Raw genomic sequence first — 25,187 nt, forward strand, 5'->3', positions numbered from 1 at the left:
GAGAATCAGCACCTCATATTACGCTTGGGCCATAGAAATATTATTCTATGCCCAAGACTACCTTCTTCACCATTAATAATATCAATATTTTTTCCCCACAGGGAAACAATACCAGTGGCTGATGGGTATGCATGCTAAACTCTTTGGCGCATTAAGAAGGCTGACAGAAAGCTCAAGTTCAACATATTCCTGAGTAACATGGTAGAGTTGATTGCCAAACAGAGTTTGAAGCCAATTCTTTCCATTTCGTCCTTAAGTGCCACATGTAAAATTGCCTTTTTTGGTGCTTCTATATTTAAGAGAAGGCAAGAAATGAAGGCTGGCTGCCAAGACCACGACACTGCCATCAGATTAGTTTTGAATGTTCACTTAAATCATTATTCTCCTATTCTCCACATTTCGAACAGACAAAGAATGTAAGAATGGTAATGCCCTCACAATATGGCACAAGTCTTGATTTGTACCATGAGGATGCTGCATGCGTTGTGGATACGACATGGAATCTCTAATATTCTCATGCTGCTCAAATGACAAGGTTAGGACCAAATCTAATCCTTTTAAATTAAGAATGGTTGATTAATGATATCCTTCTACTGATACCCATCTATATACTAAAATTCTAATTTGTTTGATTGTTTGTTCCTGAATAAAAGCCAAAAAGGGACACAATAGCACGATAATTTTAGGCCCACCTTACTCACCGTCGTCCCTTTGGTGCAAATGCAAGAAGTTTCATTATAATCGGAGTTATATTTTTAGTTATTCACATTTTAAAGTTTAAATCTATCTCCTAGGGAGGGAGAGGATAAGGGGGGTTGAGAGGGATGGAGAGTGGGGGGAGGGGGAGAGAGGGGAGGGGATGGGGAGGGGGAGAGGGGAGGGAGGGAGGGGAGGGGGAGAGTGGAGGGGGAGAGGGAGAGGGGAGGGGGAGAGGGAGAGGGAGAGGGAGAGGGAGAGGGAGAGGGAGAGGGAGAGGGAGAGGGAGAGGGAGAGGGAGAGAGGGAGAGAGGGAGAGGGAAGGGGGTGAGGGGAGGGGGAGAGGGGAGATGGGGTGAGGGAGAGGGGAGGGGGAGAGGGGAGGGGGAGAGGGGAGGGGGAGAGGGGAGGGGGAGAGGGGAGGGGGAGAGGGGAGGGGGAGAGGGGAGAGGGGAGGGGGGAGAGGGGAGGGGGAGAGGGGAGGGGAGAGGGGGAGAGGGGAGGGGGAGAGGGGAGGGGGAGAGGGGAGGGGGAGAGGGGAGGGGGAGAGGGGAGGGGAGGGGGAGGGGGAGAGGGGAGGGGGAGAGGGGAGGGGGAGAGGGGAGGGGGAGAGGGGAGGGGGAGAGGGGAGGGGGAGAGGGGAGGGGGGAGGGGGGGAGGAGAGGGTGCTGTACCAATGCAAGAGAGGTTTGGGCCCAACAGGTCCGCTTGGTCGAGTATCCTATAAAAATGAACTTAAAGCTAATACTCCCGACAGAACACCATTCCTTCCTATTCAGTGTTTTGTAAAAGCGAGTTTACTGTCCCTTCCTCGAACTTTATAACGAGAACAAAAATATCGGCACGGTAGCGCAGCGGTAGAGTTGCTGCTTTACAGCGAATGCAGCGCCGGAGACTCAGGTTCGATCCTGACTACGGGTGCTGCACTGTAAGGAGTTTGTACGTTCTCCCCGTGACCTGCGTGGGTTTTCTCCGAGATCTTCGGTTTCCTCCCACACTCCAAAGACGTACAGGTATGTCGGTTAATTGGCTGGGTAAAATGTAAAAATTGTCCCTAGTGGGTGTAGGATAGTGTTAATGTACGGGGATCGCTGGGCGGCACGGACTTGGAGGGCCGAAAAGGCCTGTTTCCGGCTGTATATATATGATATGATATCAAAAATATCAAAAAAACTATTCAGCCCATTTTACCTCTTAATCATAGTCATAGAGTGATACAGTGTGGAAACAGGCCCTTTGGCTCAACTTGCCCACACCGGCCAAAAATGTCCCAGCTACACTAGTCCCACTTGCTTGACCTTGGTCCATATCCCTCCAAACCTGTCCTATCCATGTACCAGTCTAACAGTTTCTTAAACAGTGGGATAGTCCCAGCCTCAACTACCTCCTCTGGCAGCTTGTTCCATACACTCACCACCCTTAATTTGTAAAAGTATACAAATAAAGAGATTTAGGCATGGCTTAGCAAAATGTTTTTATGTAATGCAGAAGGTCATAAGACTGGCATGCACCACCTGCTTCGGTGGCTGAACCAAAGACCAATCTACATAGAATAGTTCATTATGCCATTGAAACAAAAGACAATAAAGGGAGATGATGTTTCAGATATTTATAGCATTCACTTTCTGAACCACCATCTGGATAGGGGAGGAAGGAGAACTACAAGTAATTAGGTTTTCTCAACTTTATGCAGAATAGCTTACCGGCTGTGAAACATTTATTTAATTTTTAAGTTCTAATGTTCATTTTTCAACTTGCAACACTGAAATTTCCAATTTTTGATCTCCTCGATCAAATCAATTTGAGACTTTGAGGATCTCTGGACGAGACTGGACTACCGAATTCCTAGGTTTGTGCTCAGAGGAGATCCCATGCCATTCTTTTACTGAATGTATTTGCTAATTGAGTCTGTACGTAAAGCCACACTGTATTTAAGAAAGCAATCTCCATACAAGTGGTGCAGCCAGTTGAGCTGCTGCCTCACAGCACCAGAGACCTGGTCTCAATCCTGACACGTGTGTTGTACGTGGAGTCAGCATATTCTCGTCATGATCGTGTGGGTTTCCTCCAGGTGCTCCAGTTTCCTCCCACATCCCAAAGATATGCAGGTTTGTAGGCTTTGTAAATTGCCCCGATTGTGTCAGGAGTGGATGTGAAAGTGGGATAACATAGAACTAATGTGAATAGGTGATTGGTGGTCGGCGTGGCATTCGGTGGGCTGAAGGGCCTATTCCCATGCTGTTTCTTTCAATCAATTCAATAATCTATGCATTTGTAAATGCATGTTTAGCTTTCTCTTATAGCGTTAACAACAAGTGGAACACACATACCTGGTTTTAAATATAAGGGGAGGGGGGAGGGGGGAGGGGAGAGGGTGCTGCACCAATGCAGGAGAGGTTTGGGCCCAACGGATCCACTTGGTCTAGTGAAATAATAAATCCTTCAATTAGACAAATCATAAGGTTTTTTTTGTATTTTCCTTTATTTAATCTTGTAATGGGCATCTGTTCCAGTTAGGCAAAAGTCATAAAATAGTTAATGGTGCTGTGAAATCCTTAAAGATTCAATGCAGTTTTGCAGTATGCTACAGAGATATTAATTGCTTCATAACAAAGTAATCATTGTGCCTGGTGTAGCACTTAATTTGTCCAATGACTGAAGGTACAGCAGGTTTATTAAGCTAATTTGGGTTAGAAGTGAACTTTTTTTTTTTTTTGTGGAACCAATTTGCCATTTTGTTTGTGTTGGGGAAGGAGTGCAGTGATGAGACATGCAGATTTACAAGAAAATCTGTTTCGTTCACAACTTCTGTGATGTTAAATCAGATTTCTAGACCTTGCCAGGAACTGCCTGTTGCTTCCTGTGAAACTACTTCTGGGACCCAGTTGCCATGACTTCAAAGCTAATCTGAGATTTGAGCAGCCTGGGGAAGTACAACACATTATTATTAATGGAACTGCTTGGGGGTGAGAGGAAAGCTGGTTTGCACTGATTTTAGACAAACTGAGAGGTATCTCTGACCAGGATAATCAATTATGCTTTTAAATCAACCAGATTTATCTAATGTATAAAATATGTCTCAGTCTGTGCTGAGAGAGTCTCCTTATATTTGACCACAGGACATCTTACCAACTTTCCAATACTTCCAACATGGGCCCCATTCCCTGTCATATTAATTGTTCCCAAAACAGCTTCATTTTCAGAGCAACTACCACCAGTGAGAATTGGATGACAGTTTTATAAACTGTAGACCAGATTTAATCGGGGGCAACTCATCTTATTGGTAGACACAAAATACTGGAGCAGCTCAGCAGTTCAGGCAGCATCTCTGGAGAAAAGGAATAGGTTACATTTCGGGTCTAGACCTTTCTTTGATGACCTGAAACATCACCTATTCCTTTTTTCCCCAGAGATGTTGCATGACCCGCTGAGTTACTCCAGCATTTTGTGTTTATCTTCGGTATAAACTAGCATCTGCAGTTCCTTCCTTTACATTTTTGGTTCCCAATAAACAATGCATTGTAAACACACTGGTTACAATGCATTACACACTGGTTACAATGCATTACACACTGGTTACAATGATGAAATTTAGGAAGCAACATGAAGTAACTTACCACGCAACAGGCAAGAGTTTAAGTTTAGCCCGTATAAAAAAAATTGGATCTTAAAACAATGCTCTTGGTGTAGTGTTGCATGTCACATTGTAGTTTTAAAAGAGCAATCTTTCTTCATCAACCTCATGCAAAAGTGCAGGTGATTTTTTTCTCTCAAAACTTTGGCTTAAAATGCAACCAAAGAAAACCATAAGAATGTCAGCTGATGACTTCGAAAGGCACAGCTGCAACTCAGGCACTGGGCCTTAAAGGGATCACCACAGCATACACAGCATTACATGGAAAAAAATGCCATGCCAAAAGGTGAGAAGCATGCATGCATGTTGACCGATCATGTCTTGGAAATACCAGGGGAGACGTGTCAATGAGACCCATGGCATGCCGGGGCTACGTGAAGTGAGAGAAATCAATATTCATAGCACTGGGTTGTAAGCTGCCCAAGCGAAATATGAGATGCTGTTCCTCCAATTTATATTTTGCCTCACTCTGACAATGGAGGAAACTGAGGACAAAAAGGTCTGTGTAGGAATGGGAAGGAGAATGAAAGTGTCCAGCAACCGGGAGATCAAGTTGGTTCAAGTGGGCTGAGCGAAGATGTCCTGCGAAACGATCGCCCGCTCTGCGTTTGGTCTCGTTGATGTATAAGAGTCCGTTTCGAGAGGACTAGAATACAAAAGAAGGGATGTAATGCTAAGGCTCTATGAGGCGCTGGTCAGGATGCATTTGGAGTATTGTGAACAATTTTGGGCCCCATATCTGAGGAAGGATGTGCTGGCACTGGAGGTGGTCCAATGGAGATATACAAGAATGATCCCAGGAATGAGTTGGTTAACATAAGTTGAGCGTTTGACAGCACTGGGCCTCTACTTGCTGGAATTTAGACGGAAGAGGGGGGACCTCATTGAAACTTACTGAATAGTAAAAGGCATGGATAGAGTGAATGTGGAGAGGATGTTTCCACTAGTGGGAGAGTCTAGGACCAGAGGTCATAGCCTCAGAATTAAAGGACGTTCCTTCAGGAAGGAGATGAGGAGGAATTTCTTTAATCAGATGGTGGTGAACCTGTGGAATTCATTGCACAGAAGGCTGTGGAGGCCATCAATGGATATTTTTAAGGCAGAGATAGACAGATTATTGATTAGTAGGTATGGGGAGAATGCAAGAGAATGGGGTTAAGAGGGAAAGATAGATCAACCTTGATTGAATGGTGGAGTTGACTTGAATGGCCTAATTCTGCTCCTATCACTTATGAGCCTATGTGAACGATTACTGAACATTTAACAATCAACATTTGACTATTATGCCTCCATGTGATATTTCAAATTAAGAATGCCATTATATCAGATTTCTATCAGATCAGATATTATCGCTTCAGATGTACATTTGTCCAGATTCTGCCTGACCAATGTACATGTAACGTTGAGTTCCAGTTGCAGCAGATTCTCATGATGCACCCGATTATCTCTCATCTACCTCCAATGATTCCAGCCTGCAGAAGAGCTTCAAATAAAAACTTTGCACACCCATGTAATAAGCAGTGGATATCAACATCGTACAAGACTTGGTCTGATACGTTTTGGAATAAGTCCTGGAGGTGATAGAGATTGGAGAATGTCATTTGATACTAACAGTGGTCTTTTTCTATAGTGATGCTCAGAAACAAAGGCTGAAGAAAAGCACAGGAACGAGCAACTACATTAAAAGGTATAAGGCCATATTTCCTTAGGTCTATCACTTGGCAATTGCAACAACCATGGGGAGAGAAAGGGTCATGAAGGAGTCATGAGATCCGTCATTGCTCATGGAGCAGCATGGTGGCACAGTGATAGAGTTGCTGCCTTACAGTGCTTACAGCATCAGAGACCCGGATTCGATCCCGACTACAGGTGATAGAGATCTTCAGTTTCCTCCCACACTCCAAAGAAATACAGGTTTGTAGGTTAATTGGTCTGCTATAAATGTAACTTGTCCCTAGTGTGCGTGAAATAGTGTTAATATGTGGGGATCAATGGTCGGTGTGCCGAAGGGCTTGTTTCCACGCTGTATCTCTAAACTAAACTAAATTGCCTTGTTAGTCACGCAGTGAATGGTAGGCTTCTGGGGAGTGTTGTTGAGCAGAGGGATCTAGGAGTGTAAGTGCATGGTTCCTTGAAGGTCGAGTTGCAGGTGGATAAGGTGGTCAAAAAAGCTTTTGGCACATTGGCCTTTACCAGTCAGAGCATTGTGTATTAAAGTTGGGAGGTCACGTTGCAGTTGTATAATAGACAATAGACAACAGGTGCAGGAGTAGGCCATTCGGCCCTTCGAGCCAGTACCATTCAATGTGATCATGGCTGATCATTCTCAATCAGTACCCCGTTCCTGCCTTCTCCCCATATCCCCTGATTCCGCTATCCTTAAGAGCTCTATCTAGCTCTCTCTTGAATGCATTCAGAGAATTGGCCTCCACTGCCTTCTGAGGCAGTGAATTCCACAGATTTACAATTCTCTGACTGAAAACGTTTTTCCTCATCTCCGTTCTAAATGGCCAACCCCTTATTCTTAAACTGTGGCCGCTGGTTCTGGACTCCCCCAACATTGGGAACATGTTTCCTGCCTCTAACGTGCCCAACCCCTTAATAATCTTATATGTTTCGATAAGATCCCCTCTCATCCATTCTAAATTCCTAGCCGCTCCAGTCTTTCAACATATGACAGTCCCGCCATTCCGGGAATTAACCTAGTAAATCTACGCTGCACGCCCTCAATAGCAAGAATATCTTTCCTCAAATTTGGAGACCAAAACTGCACACAGTACTCCAGGTGCGGTCTCACTAGGGCCCTATACAACTGCAGAAGGACCTCTTTGCTCCTATACTCAACTCCTCTTGTTATGAAGGCCAACATTCCATTGGCTTTCTTCACTGCCTGCTGTACCTGCATGCTTCCTTTCAGTGACTGATGCACTAGGACACCCAGATCTCACTGTACGTCCCCTTTTCCTAACTTGACACCATTCAGATAATAATCTGTCTTCTTATGCTTACCACCAAAGTGGATTACCTCACACTTATCCACATTAAACTGCATCTGCCATGCATCCGCCCACTCACACAACCTGTCCATGTCACCCTGCAACCTCATAGCATCTTCCTCACACTACCACCCAGCTTTGTATCATCTGCAAATTTGCTAATGGTACTTTTAATCCCTTCATCCATTAATGTATATAAGACGTTGGTGAGTCATTAATGTATATAAGACGTTGGTGAGACTGCATTTAGAGTATTGGGTTCAGTTCTGGGCACCATGTTATAGGAAAGATATTGTCAAGCTTGGAAGGTATAGAGAAGATTTACGAGGATGTTGCCAGGACTAGAGGGTCTGAGCTATAGGGAGAGGTTGAGGAGGCTGAGCTCTATTCCTTGGAGTGCAGGAGGATGAGGGGTGATCTTGTAGAGTTGTATAAGATCATGAGAGGAATAAATCGGGTAGATGCACAGAATCTCTTGTCCAGTGGGGGAATCGAGGGCCAGAGGACATAGGTTCAAGGTGAAGGGGAAAAGATTTAATAGGAATCTGTGGGATAGCTTTTTCACACAAAGTGTGGTGGGTGTATGGAACAAGCTGCAGGGGAGGTAGTTGAGGCTGGGACTATCCCAACATTTAAGAAACAGTTAGACAGCTACATGGATAGGACAAGTTTGGAGTGATATGGACCAAACACAGGCAGGTGGGACTAGTCGAGCTGGGGCATGGTGGCCGGCATGGGCATGTTGGGCCTGTTTCCACACTGTATCACTCTATGACTCTTTGACTCTAGTCAACAACATCCTAAACATAGAATGATTGGAGGCCCTTCATGAAAAAAGGTTGGTCCTGGACACCACACCAAATGAGGACTATGAACCTTTGAACCCGAGGAATTTGCCAGTGCTGACAATCAACTATATTCACTGAAACTCATCTTTTGGTGTAATGGGGAAATAGTAATTTCTTCTGGAGGGGAAAAACATCAGTGTCCTTAATGTTGCAGTGAACCTCAAACCCGAAATATGGCACAGATTAGCTGCATCCATCATGGATGATCCCAAGTCTGAGGTAAGAAATCAGATTGTGACCGTAATCTTGGCTTCAAATTTTAAAGAATGCAAGCTTTTAGTCAGTTGTTCCTTTGAGAGGACTAGTTAGCAGCACAGTTCACTCTAGCCCTCAATGGCATGAGATTTTCAGCAACAAGCCTGCCGCACCTCTTTCCACAGTTCTCAATCATGGCTGCACCTCCTTTGATACCCCTGGAAAGATTCAATGTCTTCTGGCAGAAATAGCACAAAAATATCTGTTGCAAGTCTTTTGCAAAGAGAAATAAGAATGAGGTCTGTTGGAGTTAACCATTAAGCGAGAGCAGTTTTTATAAATAATAGCCAAAGAGAGAAACCTAGTCACATTATATTGGAAAATAGTCCTGCATTAAAGACATCACTAGACATGTGCTTCATGCTGAAAACTAGAAACATGTTACTAATTCATATGGGAACGTTTCTAGAGCAACCTCCAGTGTTACTAAAATGGTTGTTACAACATTTCACACTAAGAAAATGAATTTCCAATCACAAATCAGTGAAAATTCAAACAGTATTGTGTTTGAATTTCTAGACTTAACTGGTGAAAAATATTTTTAGATTTTTTTTTTTAGATTTAGAGATACAGCGCAGAAACAGGCCCTTCGGCCCACCGGGTCCGCGCCGCCCAGCGATCCCCGCACATTAACACTATCCTACACCCTAGGGACAATTTTTACATTTGCCCAGCCAATTAACCTACATACCTGTACGTCTTTGGAGTGTGGGAGGAAACCGAAGATCTCGGAAAAAACCCATGTAGGTCACGGGGAGAACGTACAAACTCCGTACAGACGGCGTCTGTAGTCTGGATCGAACACGAGTCTCCGGCGCTGCATTCGCTGTAAGGCAGCAATTCTACCGCTGCGCCACTGTGCCGCACTCACACCTAGAGATGTCTAATAACACCATTATGTTATTGCAAGTAACTGTATCTACAGTTACTGTTAATAATTATATTTTTTCTATAAACTACATTTGAAAATGTCATTCTTTTAAAAAAATTGCACCTTCTTGAAGATGGTCTTTGAGTCAGTAGTTTTCGTAAAATATGAGAAAGCAATTAACACAGCGTTAAAATATTATCCAATTAGCAGCATTAATTTGCTGATCATCAATTTAAAGTTTCAGCATTAATTTGATAGAACTCCTGCTGCTTCTGAACAGTTTATGTAACTAACGTTGTGGGAATTGACAGCTATGAAAAATGACCTTTCAGAACATAGCTCTCCCGTTCTGCTTCCATATGAGGTCATCAAAATTCAAATGTTATAAGATGTTCCAGGCATTTATAGAAATTATTATTCAGCTGTTGAAGTATGAGCCAGATTAACCTAGTTAGGAAATATTGATTTTTCTTTTTTTTTCAAATATCAAACATTTCAGAATAAATATTCTGGATTAAAATTTGTAATTTTTGTTTTCTTTATCATTCTTAATTAAAGCAAAATTGCTGATAACATTTTTATTATTATAATGCTTAGCATAGAGAACTTTGTTACATTTTGAATTGAAGGCATATTTTCATGTCAATTATAATCCCAGTCAAGAGCACAGTAAACAATTCAAGTCTGTTCCGTCATTAAACTAGATAACTGTACCTGAACCATATCTATGTCTTGTTGTGCCACATTCAATAGAATGCAAGCCTAGCCTAAAACCAATTATCACAATTTAACCCTTTTAGTAGTAAAATATTCTGCTGATTCTGTGGGGTCATCATATCCCGTTCATTACATTGTGGGCCAAAAGGGCCTGTTCCTGTGCTGTACTATTCCTATACATGGTATCAGAGGGAAGATACCAGCATGGATAGCAGGTTGGCTGGAAGGCAGAAAGCGGAGTAGCGATAAAGGTTTTTTTTCTGGTTGGCTGCCAATTACTAGCACTGTTCCACAGAGGTCGCTACTCTTCACTGTGTATGTACATGATTCGGATGAGGGAATTGAAGCCTCTTGTGGCCAAGTTTGCAGATGATACGAAGATAGGTGGAGGGGCAGGTAGTGTAAAGAAAGCAAGGACTCTGCAGAACGACTTGCACAGGTAGGGAGAGTGGGTTGTGAAGTGGCAGATGGAATACAATATTGGAAAGTGTGGAGTCATGCATTTTGATAGTAGTAATAAAGGCAAATCCAATTTTCTAAATGGAGTAAGAATTCAGAAATCGGAGATCCAAAGGGACTTGGGAGTGCTGGTGCAAGGTGAAAGGCCAGGCTAGAGTGAATGTGGAGAGGATGTTTCCACTAGTGAGAGAGTCTAAGACCAGAGGCCACAGCCTCAGAATAAAAGAACGTACCTTTAGAAAGGAGATAAGGAATTTATCTAGCAGAGGGTGGTGAATCCATGTAATTTGTTGCCACAGGTGATTGTGGAGGCCAGGACAATCAATATTTTTAAGGCAGAGATTGAGATTTTTGATTAGTAAAGGTGTCAGGGGATATGGGGCGAAGGCAGGAAAATGAGGTTGGGAGGGCAAGATAGATCAGCCATGATTGAATGGCGGCATAGATGAGCTGAATGGCCTTATTCTGCTCCTAGAAGTTAATCCAAGATGAGATTCCCCCAAAATCTTGCAGTTCTTCCACAATGCTTTTATTCTCAACATTTAGAAAATATGGCATTTGAGATATTGATGGTAACCTTTAATTCAACTATGTGCCGGCAAAAATATGTACAATCACATCTTATGTATGGAATTGAAAAATACAGCCTATAATTAAATTGCATAATGCTGCTTTTTGATTGAAAGTTGATAACTGAGGTTATTTCCTGCCCCCTTCCGATGGTAATAATAGGACAATGTATTAAAAATATATATTAATTTAATATTTATTTTCTGTATGGTTGCATTGCTGGGTAGGCCAGCATTTATGGCCACATGGAAGGGGGTGGTAAGCCAGCTTTCAGAACGGCTTAATTTTGATTGACCAATAATATTACTGTGCAAAAAGTTTAGAATTTAGTACCAGCAATTATGAACGCCCTTACATTTCCAAGTCAGGGTGTGGAACTGGAAGGTAGACACAAAATGCTGGAGTAACTCAGCAGGACAGGCAGCATCTCTGGAGAGAAGGAATGGGTGACGTTTCGGGTCGAGGCCCTTCTTCAGACTGATGTCAGGGAAGTGGGCAGGACAGAGATAAAATGTAGTCGGAGAAAGTAAGACTGGTGGGAGAATTGGGAAAGGGGAGGGGATGGAGAGAGATGGAAAGCAAGGGCTATTTGAAGTTAGAGAAGTAAATGTTCATACCGTTGGGGTGTAAGCTACCCAAGCAAAATACGAGGTGCTGTTCCTCCAATTTGCGCTGGGCCTCACTCTGACAATGGAGCAAGCCCAGGACAGAAAGGTCAGATTGGGAATTGGAGAGGGAGTTAAAGTGCTGAGCAACCAGGAGATCAGGTAGGTTAAGGCGGACTGAGCGGATGTGTTCAGCGAAACGATCGCCGAGCCTGCACTTGGGCTCACCGATGTACAGGATTTGACACCTGGAAAAGCGGATACAGTAGATGAGGTTGGAGGAGGTGCAAGTGAACGTCTGCCTCACCTGAATCGGGGTCCTTGGATGAAGTCAAGGGGGGAGGTAAAGGGACAGGTGTTGCATCTCCTGCGGTTGCAGGGTAAGGTACCTGGGGAGGGGGTGTTTTGGGTGGGAAGGGACGAATTGACCAGGGAGTTGCAAAGGGAACGGTCTTTGCGGAAAGCAGAAATGGGTGGAGATGGGAAGATTTGGCCAGTAGTGGGATCCCGTTGGAGGTGGCGAAAGTGTTGGAGGATATGCTGTATGCGATGGTTGATGGGTGGAAGGCGAGGATAAGGGGGACTCTGTCCTTGTTACGAATGGGGGGAGGGGGAGCAAGAGTGGAGCTGCGGGAGTTTTGCATCTGATAAATATACTGTCAGTGGGGAAACCTGATGATGGTAATGCAACTTAATTTCAAAAGGTGGTCAGCTTGCCTCTTGTTAGAGATGATTTAGACGAAGGGATTAAAAGTACCATTAGCAAATTTGCAGATGATACTAAGCTGGGGGGTAGTGTGAATTGTAAGGAAGATGCAATAAGGCTGCAGGGTGACTTGGACAGGTTGTGTGAGTGGGCGGATACATGGCAGATGCAGTTTAATGTAGATAAGTGTGAGGTTATTCACTTTGGAAGTAAGAATAGAAAGGCAGATTATTATCTGAATGGTGTCAAGTTAGGAGGAGGGGGAGTTTAACGAGATCTGGGTGTCCTAGTGCATCAGTCAATGAAAGGAAGCATGCAGGTACAGCAGGCAGTGAAGAAAGCCAATGGAATGTTGGCCTTCATAACAAGAGGAGTTGAGTATAGGAGCAAAGAGGTCCTTCTACAGTTGTACCGGGCCCTGGTGAGACCGCACCTGGAGTACTGTGTGCAGTTTTGGTCTCCAAATTTGAGGAAGGATATTCTTGCTATGGAGGGCGTGCAGCGTAGGTTCACTAGGTTAATTCCCGGAATGGCGGGACTGTCGTATGTTGAAAGGCTGGAGCGATTGGGCTTGTACACACTGGAATTTAGAAGGATGAGGGGGGATCTTATTGAAACATATAAGATAATTAGGGGATTGGACACATTAGAGGCAGGAAACATGTTCCCAATGTTGGGGGGGTCCAGAACAAGGGGCCACAGTTTAAGAATAAGGGGTAGGCCATTTAGAACGGAGATGAGGAAGAACTTTTTCAGTCAGAGAGTGGTGAAGGTGTGGAATTCTCTGCCTCAGAAGGCAGTGGAGGCCAGTTCGTTGGATGCTTTCAAGAGAGAGCTGGATAGAGCTCTTAAGGATAGCGGAGTGAGGGGGTATGGGGAGAAGGCAGGAACGGGGTACTGATTGAGAGTGATCAGCCATGATCGCATTGAATGGCGGTGCTGGCTCGAAGGGCTGAATGGCCTACTCCTGCACCTATTGTCTATTGTCTATTAGTCCCTGATACTTTTGAGATACAAATGTTACTTGTCACCTACTTACTCATTTCTGAATGTTGTATAGGTCTCGCTGTATGTGGCATGGGCCATATCATTTTCTAAGGACTTGAAATTGCTCATTGTGTCATTGTCAGCAAACATCCCTACTGCTGACATACACTGAAAGAATAGATGTGAATGAAATAGCTGAAGATGGCTGTTACTAGTTGTGTGCAGCAATAATAATCTTTGAAGCCCCAATGCAATTTCAGGGTCTTTTGAAGTCCTACGGGGGAACTTAGACAATTCTTGAGTGGCCCCAAGTTAAATTGATCTTTCCAATGAAATGTTGCATTGCTTTATAGGTCTCCCATTATTTATTTTTTAAGCATGCTTTCCTTAGTGTCCCTTGCTCTTAAAATCAGCTTTATTCCAAAATACTTATCTTAAATCCTACGTTATGGTCATATTTCTTGGATGTTCGCATTTGCTTTTCTTCCAGCTCATGTTCCATTACTAGATACAGATTGGATTCATCACTAATACAGCTGAGCAAGGAAGGAGTCAGGGACATATTGTGAAACATACACAATTGGCAGTTTTACAATCTCTTGCCACATACTTCTGTTGGTATGTCTCACCACTCCTTACTCTTTCAACTTAGTTTGTTTGTGACGACTGCTTTATATTTCATGTACTATACAGTATGTGGATTTTTCCAGCAAGCCCAGCATTCACTAAAAGAGTCCTAATTGCCCAGAAAATTCGCTTACAAACCCACTCACTGCTCTTAAATAATGGGTTCTAGGGTATTCCTGTAAGAATTAAGGAATTGGAAACAATCTTGCCAATGATGCCTGTGCTTGTTGGTGGTAAACACAGGCTTGGCAATGTTGTTGAAAAGAACTTGATAAGTTGCCACAGCATGTTTTGGAGATGTTACCCAAAGCCATGTGCACAGCAATGAACATTTAAGCATTCCAGCTAACACAAATGCTTTATTATGGATGTAGTCAAGCTTCTTGAGTTTTGAAGATGCAATCATGCAGACAATTTAAATGCATTCAATTACATCGCAAAATCATTTCTTATTAATGTTATAAAGGATCTGGGGAATCAAGAAACCAGTTGTAAGATACCCAAATCTGGTTTGCAGTCATGGCCATTACATTCATGTGGCCCAAGTTCTTGGTCAATAGCGCTGTCCAAATTCTTAATGGTGTTGAAATCTACTGCATTAATGTCTATAAATGTGATAGGCCCACATTTAAACTTCAAGCTGGAGCTAGTCATTGGTTGACATTTGTGCCAAGAATGCCTACTATCCTGGCGCACCTTCTATTAGTGCACCAACTTTATTTTCCTCATCCTATTGGATGATATAAATGCAATATTTACTTGACAGCTCTATCCTTTATATAGACATAGTTGTGAATTTTAATCACAGCTGTTTGTTCATTGTGAATCACTGAAATTTCCAAGTTTTAGATACTGTGCATGTTGTTTTTGAGGTGGCTTAAATTTTATTTTTGTTTCTTTTATTGTAAAATGTTGTCCTTTTAAGCTAGTTTATAATGTGGTGGTGTCAGGGATGACACCAAACCGAAACTCACAGTAAGGTGAACTCACACGATATGATTTATTTACAGTGATAAGAAAGGACCACAGGGCCACATGGGCGTGCTGCCACTCATCGTCGGTGCATGGGTGGTTGTGCTGGCAATCTCCGGCTTGTACCGGCAGCTGTTTCTTAGTCTCGAAGGAGGAGGTGTGATGATCTCAGGCTTCTCCCTGCATTGCATCCTTGCTTTGAGAGAAGGCACTGGCGGTCACAGGCCTATTCTAGCAGCTCAGCTTTGGTGCTTGAAGATTGGTGGCTCAGTCTTTGCCTCTGTGTGTGGGCGCAGTCTCTCGTTGTCCATGGGCAGGAAGAGATACGGGCGTCTCAGGCTTGCCCTGGCCACTCAGCCTTAGACTCAGTAAGGCCGCTGGCGATCTAGGGCTTTTTCCCAGCAGCATCGTCTTGACTGGAGGTGGTGCTGGAGGTCTGTGTTTTTTTTCCCCAGTGGCTCAATCTTCCTCGAACCTCCGACAAGGGAACAAAGCTAGCAGGGAGGCACCCTGTTTTCTCTCCATTCCTCTCTCCCTTCTTTCTTCCTTCCTCTTTCCCTCAGGCTTCTTCTCTCACCTATTCCTTCTCCCCTCGGGCTGGAATTTGGGGTTTTATAAGGAGTAGGCTGACGAGGTTCAGCTGGGCCAATGCAATGTCAGCTAACCAGACCCAGCTGTTACCAATGATGTTGAGGATTGACATCCTGCCAGTGACAGGGATCAGAATGGCATCCCAGCGACAGAACACTGTCACAATGTATTTGTTTCCAAACCATTCACGTTATCATTGCAAAAGTGATGGGCCATGAAATGCATTCTCACAATATAAGATTGGATGTTATACAAATCTCTACTTCTACAATCAACAACAAGTTTTAAAGTATGCAGGTGTTCAGAGACTGAGCTCAAATACTTTGTAAACATTGTCTGAAAGCATAGGACAGAATAAGTCTTACTGTTAAAATCGAGAAAACAAAAAAAGTGCTTTACCAAACTGTCTCTGCTGTACACTACCTACATCAACAATGAAGGTGCAAGATAAGGCCCAGAAACTTGTGGACTGTTGCCACCTTTCAGGCTACTGCCACAACAACTTCATGGTTGGTGCCATCTCCCTGGCCCTACACTCATTCCCGGAACACCTACACAAGGACACCCACGTCAGACTCCGAATCATCAACCATAGCTTTGTTTTCAATACCATTATCACAACCAAACTCACAGAACCTGAAATCAGCTCTCCCATCTGCAACTGGATCCTCAACTTCCTGACCTAGAGACCACAATCATTAAGGAAAGATGACAAATTAGCCTCCATAATAATTCTCAACACTGATGCCCCACGAGGATGCATTCTCAGCCCCCTACTCTAATCCTTATACACTTGCACCAGTGCAGCCAAATGCCAATCCAACTAAATCTACAAGTTTGCAGACAACACCACCGTAGTGGGCTGGATATCGAACTATGACAAGACAGAGTATAGAAAGGAGATTGAGAACCTTGTCATTCATTACCAAAATAACAATCTTTCCCTCAATGTGAACAAGACAGAAGAGATTGCGATTGACTACAGGAAGCAAAGCAGTACACAAACCCCAATTTACATTGATGGTGTCAAAGAAGAGATGGTCGAAAGCTTCAAGTTCCTAGAAATAAATATCACCGGCAATTTGTCCTGGACCAGCGATATTGAGTTATGGGCAAGAAAGCATACCAATGCCTCTCCTTCCTTAGAAAGCTTAGGAAGTTTGGTATGTCCACAACAACCCCCAACTTTTACAGAAGCACCAAAGAAAGCATCTAATCGGAATGAACAGCCTGGTTTGGGAAGATCTCCATCTAAGACCACAAGAAATTGCAGAGAGTTGTGGATGGAGCCCAGACCATCATAAAACCAACCTCAATTCCATAGACTCCATTTATACTCCACGCTGCCTCAGCAATGTCACCAGCATAATCTGAAGAATGGTCTCGACATGAAACGTCATCCATTCCTTCTCTCCAGAGATGCTGCCACCAGAGAGTTACTCCAGCATTTTGTGTCTGCCAGCATAATCAAGGACCAGTCTCACCACGATCACTCCCTCTTCTACCAGGCAAGAGGTGCAGAAGTTTGAAAACACATATCTCCAGTTCAGGAAGTTTCATCCCAGCTATTAGCAGGCAACTGAACAGTCCTCTCCCCCACCCCCACCCCCAATCTACCTCGTTTGAGACCTTAGGGCTATCTTTAATCAGATTTTAATTAGACATATTAAATCCTTGTACTAAATGTTGTACCCTTTAATCTTTATCTGTGCACTGTGGACAGCTTGATTGTTTTCATGTATAGTCCTTTCTTTGACAGGATAGCACATAAACTAGCATTTTTCATTGTACCTCAGTACACGTGACAATAATAAACTAAAGAAAGGCAGACATATAATTTAACATTGAATGTGCCAGAACAGCTTTAAGTTGCCGGAGATTAAAAAAAGCATTTCAAGAGCAAGACATCACACTTAGCACAAAGCTCAAGATCTACCTGTAATGAAAGCTGCCCCAAAATGTTTCTGAACATTGGACTGCTTGCAGCAGGACCTCTAAATACTGGAGAAATGCCACTAACACAGCTCCCTTCCAGTGGAATTGGGAGGACTTAGGCCTTAAGGACTAAGGCCTTAATTATTCAGTCAGCCCTGTTTGGTATGCCCTACTATTGGTATGCACAACAGCAGACTCCAGAAACACACAGTTTCAAGCTCCATGATGAAGACATTCTCAAGGCCTCCTTGAGAAAATATAACTTCTCCACTTTACACTGGTCCAGAAACTTTTCTGATGGGTTAAGAACCATGTGTCCTTGTATTATCAGTTCACAGGCGCTCAACATAAACATTGGAAGACATGTATAACCCTCGAAACTAAACACCTGCATGCCAAATCTAGTACCTCCTGACCCACATTGACCTCATTAGCCTTCTCAGACCCATTGTATATTTTACAATTTGCAGCATATCATTCACAAACAATGACAAAAAAAAAGTTTTTGTGCAGTAAGATTAACATTTTTATTAAATATAGAAAATGCATGTGGTTCCTTAAGAAATTGCCTGAATAAGCACTACTGTATCTAAAGTAAAAACATCCATTATGACGTTCATCTATCTCAATCAAACAATACTTAAATATGAACACAAATTTTTCAAATGAAGAATCTTCATCCTGAAATATTAGCTCTGTTTATCTCTACAGATGGAAATGTTATTACATTTTCTGTTTATATTAACACACATACAACACTTTCAGCAGCTGGAAATAACGTTATGACAGAACAATACAAGTCCCAAGAACATGCGAATGATGTGGACTACCAAACAGAGCTGAGATTTAGCTTTACATATTTTGAGATAAAATTGCCATACCCCTATATAATACTTGGGAACTAAGTTACTAGAAATTATTTCTTCAATACTCAGGCTCATAAAAAATGAATTTACTCCCTGAATACTTCATAAGTTCATACAATATATAATTCCCTTAAGTTGCTTAAGCAAAACTAAAAAAGATCTTACTTGCACAGAGCCCGACTCAAACGCATTCCAAAATCACAACAAAAAAACTGAAAACATTTGATTAGAGATCTCTGCAGAAAGTTGTTCTCTTTCCTTCCTGCAAAGACTGGTTTGACCCTTGAATCAAGTGCAGTCAGATTTCAATTGCCACCTAATACTTTACCATAAACTTTCAGTTGCTTTCCTTCATAACTATTAGCATTGAAAATTCAAGTGCTCTATCAGTGATTTGGTCTAAAGTGCATCAATGTGTTTTGACACATTTCCTTTCAAAAAAGGTGACGATGCAGCAAAGACAATTGCACAGGACGGAAACATTTATTTTCTCACAATTTTCAACTCGTTCAATGACAAGATTACTAATGGAAGAAAGTCATACAAAATTACTTCATAAGATACTGAATCAGGAAAAAAGTAGCACCATCACAATAGCAAGGATCTAAAGTGCATTTATACTGTCGGCCCTGATGGAAGGACCCACTAGCTAATCAAAGAATGCACAGAAAAATCAGTGTTATATTTAACTATTGTTTTGCCCGAGGCATGTGAATTTAAACAAAAGTGGAAATAAAAGATCCGTTAGAAGTCACAGAGTGGTGCAGTAGTTCAGTGACAGGCAGAATCTCAGAAGGACATGGATAGGCAACATGTCAGATCGGGATTCATCTTCAGATTGATGGAAGTGTCTTTTCATGTTCTCCTAAGATGCTGTCTGGTCCACTGAACTACTCCAGCACTCTTTTTATTTGTAAACTAACATCTGCAGTTCCTTGTTTCTAAAAGAAATGTTATATACTTTATTTGTCAAGTAAAAACAAATTGCAGAAGGGCTAGAATAAGCACCCATTTCACACAATGCCATTTTTGAAATATTCGGAAAAGAAACATGTGCCTTAACTATAGTATTTGATTCCTACCAATTTTCCCCAATCACACATGGTCTTTCCAAATTTATTGAACACAATTTCACTGAATTACTTTAGGTTACTTTTAATAACTTTAAATCAATTAATACCACTTACCACCAACAATCGGCTTCTAGCTATTTAAAAATAGGATTTAATTCAAGTCTCTGAAGCAGTCACTAATTAGATTTTTTGATAAAGCAATTCAATACAAGCTTAATCTACTATTTAATTAAAGGTGACATAGCTCCCAGATATATTTAAAGTTGAATCTTAAAACCAGGTTTATTAATTTAAGTATAACAAGTTCGTTTCATTTAAAGTTTTAACTCTAATACTACCAATTTAGCAACCATCACTTTCAAGGTAACCCATTTCTTTTTATATACCCAACAGATTAAATTATTATTATTGGCATATTAAGGTTTAGCAACAGCACAAAAAGTATAATTATAGTGTTTTTAATGTTCCAAAACAGATAAATATTAAAACTTGACATACAGTTGGGTAGATGTAACATTGAGAGTTAATGCAAGATTCCTCCAAACAATATTAATTGTGGAGGTGATTTAACAAAGGTTTTAGGGTGAGCCTGCAATTATAGAAGACCTCGAGTTAAAAATACCATTTAGCTTCTTCTCACCCTATTCTGTCTCACCTGCATTGCACAGGGATGACAGGCTGAAAACTATTGTAGAATAACAGAATACAATTTATTTTAAGTGACAAATAGTATTTTACTTTCACGCCAAAATTTGGGGGAGGGAAGAAGTGGCAGATATGGTGTTTGTTAGTTACGTAGGTAAAATTATCAACTTTTCCCTAGTATATATCGTCATTCACCCTGCAAACCGACTCACCTCCATGAGGCATCGTGATAGTCTCATTGACGTTGCTAGCCCCCAAGTTGTAAATGACCACAGCGGATGCATTCTGCCTGACAGCGTGCCATATTTTTTCCTTGTAAGTGCAGTTCCCTTTGGGTATGACTGCGATCCAGCCCCTGGTGGCAGCAGCAGCGACGGGCACCTGAAACTTGGCCTGAGGGTCACACGCCAGCCTGTCATGGTAAGAGGGCAGCGCCAGCAATCCCCTGGCGTCCTGCTTGAGCGAATGCTGCCCGTAGCGGCCGCACTCACTCTTCTCCGACCTCCACTCCGAGGTGGCCGGTTCCACGTACGTGATGTTGACGAAAGCCGTGTACCATTCCTCCTTCTCCGCCACCGTGAAGTCCAGGCATAACAAATGCACGAAGCAGAAGGAAAGCAGCCATGTTGAGAGAGCCAGACTGCGGCAGGCTTGCACCAGAGACATGGGCATTACTAATAATGATTCGCTAATAATATCCGACTTCTTGCTGATCTCCAGTACGCCTTCTTCCTGGACTTCTCTCGCCTTTTTCTTTTATGCACACACGAGGCGTGCGTGTGTGAGAGGGGGGGAAACCCTCTTTCAGATCGTTTGTGTTTGTATTCTTGCTGAATGATGCTGCTCGCCGTGCGGTGGAAGACGAGCGTTGCTTAAACAAGATGCATTATTTGTCTGCACTTCAAAATAAACGCTTGCACGGAGATGCAGCAGATAAATAGGCGCAAGCAGCGATGCACCTTTCCCCAACCCCCTGTCCTGGCTCTGACTACGGTTTCTCAGTCGAGCTGTCGCTGCTGGCAGCCGGCTCGGCGTTAATGCAACACCATGATAACACCGCGTTGTTGGACACAACCGCCGCTGCCCCTTCTTCTCCTCCTCCTCTCAAATAAGACTAGCGGCGAAAAATTAAGTCTTATTTGTTTACATTTTTTTTAAAAAAGAAAGCCCCACGGACTGCAGCGCTCCAGAGCGGCCCCACCCCCGGTGGATGGCGTTCAGTGTGCGTCTCCAGGCCGCAGTTTCATGGCCTCCCCCCTCCCTTCTCCTATCTCCCTGGAGACCGACACCGGCCCCGGCCCCGTCACCCGGCGTCTGGCGTCATCGCGTAACGGGCGCAGGGGAGGGGGTGGGGTGGGCAGCCGAACGTTCTGTGATGCCATCATGGTAAAACCGAAGCCGCCCGCCGGCTCCGCAACCAGCCAGCGCTGCGGACGCGGCAGGGTCAGCTGCAGCCTGCACGGCACCGCCATTCGCTTAGAGTGCGGTGTTGCTTTTTTTTTTTTTAACTTCTTCTCCTCCTTGTTATAAAACTTTCAAAAGTGCAATACACAAAAGGGACTGCAGATGCTGGTTTGCCACCAAAAAAAGACGCAAAGCGCTGAAGTAGTTCGTAGCAGCTGGGTCAGCTGCCACCTGCACGACATAATCACTCGTTTGGGAGCGCATAGTTATATTTTCCTTCTCCTAACTCGTCCACGCTGTCGTAAAACTTTCAAAAGTGCCAATACAAAGAGACTGCAGATGCTGGTTTACAACAAAAAAAAGACGCAAAGCGCTGAAGTTGTTCGTAGAGGTCATGCAACATCCCTGATGCAAGTCCACCAAGTACTGCCTGCTCATTCGGAGTGATAACCACTTTTATAAGTTCGTAAACAAATCATTCCCTCTTTAAAAAAATAGGCAACTGCATCTATTTTAGGAAAGGTAATTTATGTTTGGTTGCCATCAACGTTCCTTATTAGTTCATTGAATTTTTAATGTTTATGATTTTTCGCAAGGTGAGAGGAAATATCTTTTTCAGCTCAGGGCATAATAAATACTTGCAGTTTAACATGCAATGTTGCTATTTCTGACATATATTGCAGATTGAAATCAAAGAGCTGCGTGTGAATTCATCGTAATTTCGTTGAGACCTCAACGTGTGAGTGTTATTTGTGTAAAGCATATGGAGAATAACAGATCAATCAGACCCTTGTCACTTAACCCAATCAATTAGATCAGAGGTGACCTGTAATTCTACTCAGTGTACCCATTTGACCCATGTCCCTTGATATCTTTACCTCGCAAAAATATATTTAACGTAATCTTGTCATTTCAATTAATGCAACATTTACTGTCTTTGGGGAGAGCAGTTTCGGATATCTGGGTCGTTTTATGTAGACTGATTCCTGGCTTCAATTACCTAATATTTATGCCTGATACTCCTACCAGAGGAAATAGCTTTTCCCATGTATCTTATTAAATCCCATAATTGCTGCAAACATTCCCTGAAGATTCTAAACACAGGGGAGTTCAACTAATGCTTATGTAACATATCCTTACAACATCAAACCGTGATATAATTCTGATGAATCCATACTTTATTCTTTCCAAGATTCTGCACAATTGAAATATCTTTCTTTTTTCATTTTAACTCTCTTGAGTTTCCAAAAGATATTTTGATTATTCAGATCCAAATCCAAGTCTTCAAACATATATTGAACTCCATCAACCAATTGTAATATAATAGCATCAATGATTCCATAACCTTTCCTTTGTAAAACAACTAGTGGTCAATATTTAACAGCTGTAATTTTCATCAAGTGACATGATTCCCAGACAATGCATGGGGCTATACCTAATGTTAATCAATTCATAGTGTAATACAGCATGGAATCAGGCACTTTGGCCAAATGTAGTATGTGAATCAAGATACCCATTTCAAGCTAGTCCAATATGCATGTGTTGCCCCATCTCCTAAAGGTTCCCAATCCAGGTCCATATCCTAAACGTTTCCGATCAAGAGTGGCACAAAGGCGCAGCGGTAGTGTTGCTGCCTTACAGCACTTACAGTGCCAGGGGCCCGGGTTCAATCCTGGCTACGGGTTCTGTCTATGGGGTTTGTACGTTCTTCTTGTGACCTGTGCGGGTTTTCACCGAGAACTTTGGTTTCCTAGCTCGCTTCAAAGACCTACAGTTAATTTGCTTCGTATGAATGTAAAAAAAATTGTCCCTAGTGTCGGATAGTGTTAATGGGCGAGAATTGCTGGTCGGTGCGGACTCGATGGGCCGAAGGGCCTATTTCTGCGCTGTATTTCAGAACTAAACTAAAGGTACCTGTCCAAATGCCTTTAAATGTGGTTATTGTATCTGCCTCAACCACATCTTCTGGCAGCATGCTCCATGTACCCACCATCCTCTGTGAAAACGTTGCCCCTAAGGTTCCTATTCAATCTTTCCCCTCTCCCTATAAACCAGCATCTGCAGTTCTTTCCTACACATTGATAGGTTAAGTGATTGGGCAAGAAGATGACGGATGGAATAAATACTTGCAAAATGGAAAGTTATTAAATTAGGAACGAAGAATAAAGATTGCCAATAAGATTGCTAATTTAATCAGTGTGAATCCACAAAGTGCTATTTATGTTCCAAAAAATGACATAGAAGAAGAACATTTATTCACAAAATGCTGGAGTAACTCAGCAGGTCAGGCAGCATCTCGGGAGAGAAGGAATGGGCGACGTTTTGGGTCGAGACCCTTCTTCAGACTGAAGAAGAACATTCAGCTTTTCCAGTCTATACTGGTTCTCAGGGTAATCCATCAACCTCATTCCCCTATTTAGTTCCCCGTAATTTAATTTTACTCTAACACCCCTCTGAGTTTCTTGCAATCCATTTACACTAGATCAATTTACAGTGGCTAATTAACCTCAAAACATCTTTGGGATATGGGAGGAAACCATAGCATCCTGGGAGAACCCTGAGGAAAGCCAAGCTCTCAGAGGGAGAGTGTACAAACTCCACACAGCCAATAACAAACATTAGAATTAAATCCAGGCTGCTGGAGCTATGGCACAGCCACACTACACAAATAAAAAGTTGCCATACCTGTACCACAAGTAATTAGGAAGCTAAATGGAATGTTGATCTTTGTTGCAAGAGCATGGAGTATAAAATTATAAAAGTTTTAAAATTAAGAACGTTTACATGGCACTGGTGAGAATGCTGGTGAGAAATGTTGATGTCCATATTTAGTTTTAAGTTTTAGTTTAGAGATATAGCGTGGAAAGAGGTCTTTCGGCCCACCGTCCACCCCGACCAGTGATCCCCGTACACTAGCATTATCCTGCACACTAGGGACACTTTACAATTTTTACTGAAGCCAAATTAGCCTACAAACCTGTACATCTTTGGAGTGTGGGACGAAACCAGAGCACCCGGGAAAAACCCATGTAGTCACGGGAAGAACTTACAAACTCTGTACAGACAGCACCCGTAGTCGGGATCAAACCAGGGTCTTTGGCACTGTGAGGCAGCAACTCTACTGCTGTGCCACCGTATACTGTTTAATTAACACCAGGTTGATTCCTGGGATGAAGAGATTAACATATAAAGAGGTTGAGCAGGTTGGGCCTATACCATTGGAGTTCAGTGGGATGAAAGGTGAACTTGCCAAAACAGAAAACTGAGGGAGATTGAACTTTAAAATCAATCAATGCTTTGTTGTAGCAGTCAATTTTCTTCTGTACACACTAACGTGACAAAGATCTCATATATAGTTTAAGTGATATTAGTTGAGGGGTGAATATTATCCAAGACACCAAACAAGGTGGTACTCAAATAGTGTGGAGGCTGATAACTCACCTTAGCTTTTGAATACCATTTGCTAAGCTTACTAGGTCTGGCCTACATGTAACACCACTGTGGTTGTGTCCCAAAGGGGTCCTGTAATTGCATAAAACAACAGGAAACAATAAAACATGGTCAATAAATATTGGCTTCTCTAACTGTTCATATTCTCTCAACATTTTAATTTTATATGCAGATAAACAATACCATTTGACCAGACCATTTGCAGAACATCAAAGACCAAGATCATAAGCATGTGGGTGTTACAAAGTGATTAAAATCCAGATCAACATTTGTACTGTAC

The 25,187-nt window shown here is 42.6% G+C and overlaps 1 protein-coding gene across 1 annotated transcript in view; it reads right to left on the bottom strand.

Annotated features, from left to right (window-relative positions):
* rnf150a (ring finger protein 150a) overlaps positions 1-21,356 on the bottom strand; it is a 78,445-nt gene extending 57,089 nt beyond the window's left edge. The window contains exon 1 of the mRNA XM_078404926.1: positions 20,266-21,356. Coding sequence (XP_078261052.1) covers positions 20,266-20,725 — 460 coding nt within the window. The 5' untranslated portion in view covers positions 20,726-21,356. The remainder of the gene's footprint in view (positions 1-20,265) is intronic.
* Between the last annotated feature and the right edge of the window lie 3,831 nt (positions 21,357-25,187).

This window comes from Rhinoraja longicauda, chromosome 1, assembly GCF_053455715.1.
Source record: "Rhinoraja longicauda isolate Sanriku21f chromosome 1, sRhiLon1.1, whole genome shotgun sequence".
NCBI lineage: Eukaryota > Metazoa > Chordata > Chondrichthyes > Rajiformes > Arhynchobatidae > Rhinoraja > Rhinoraja longicauda.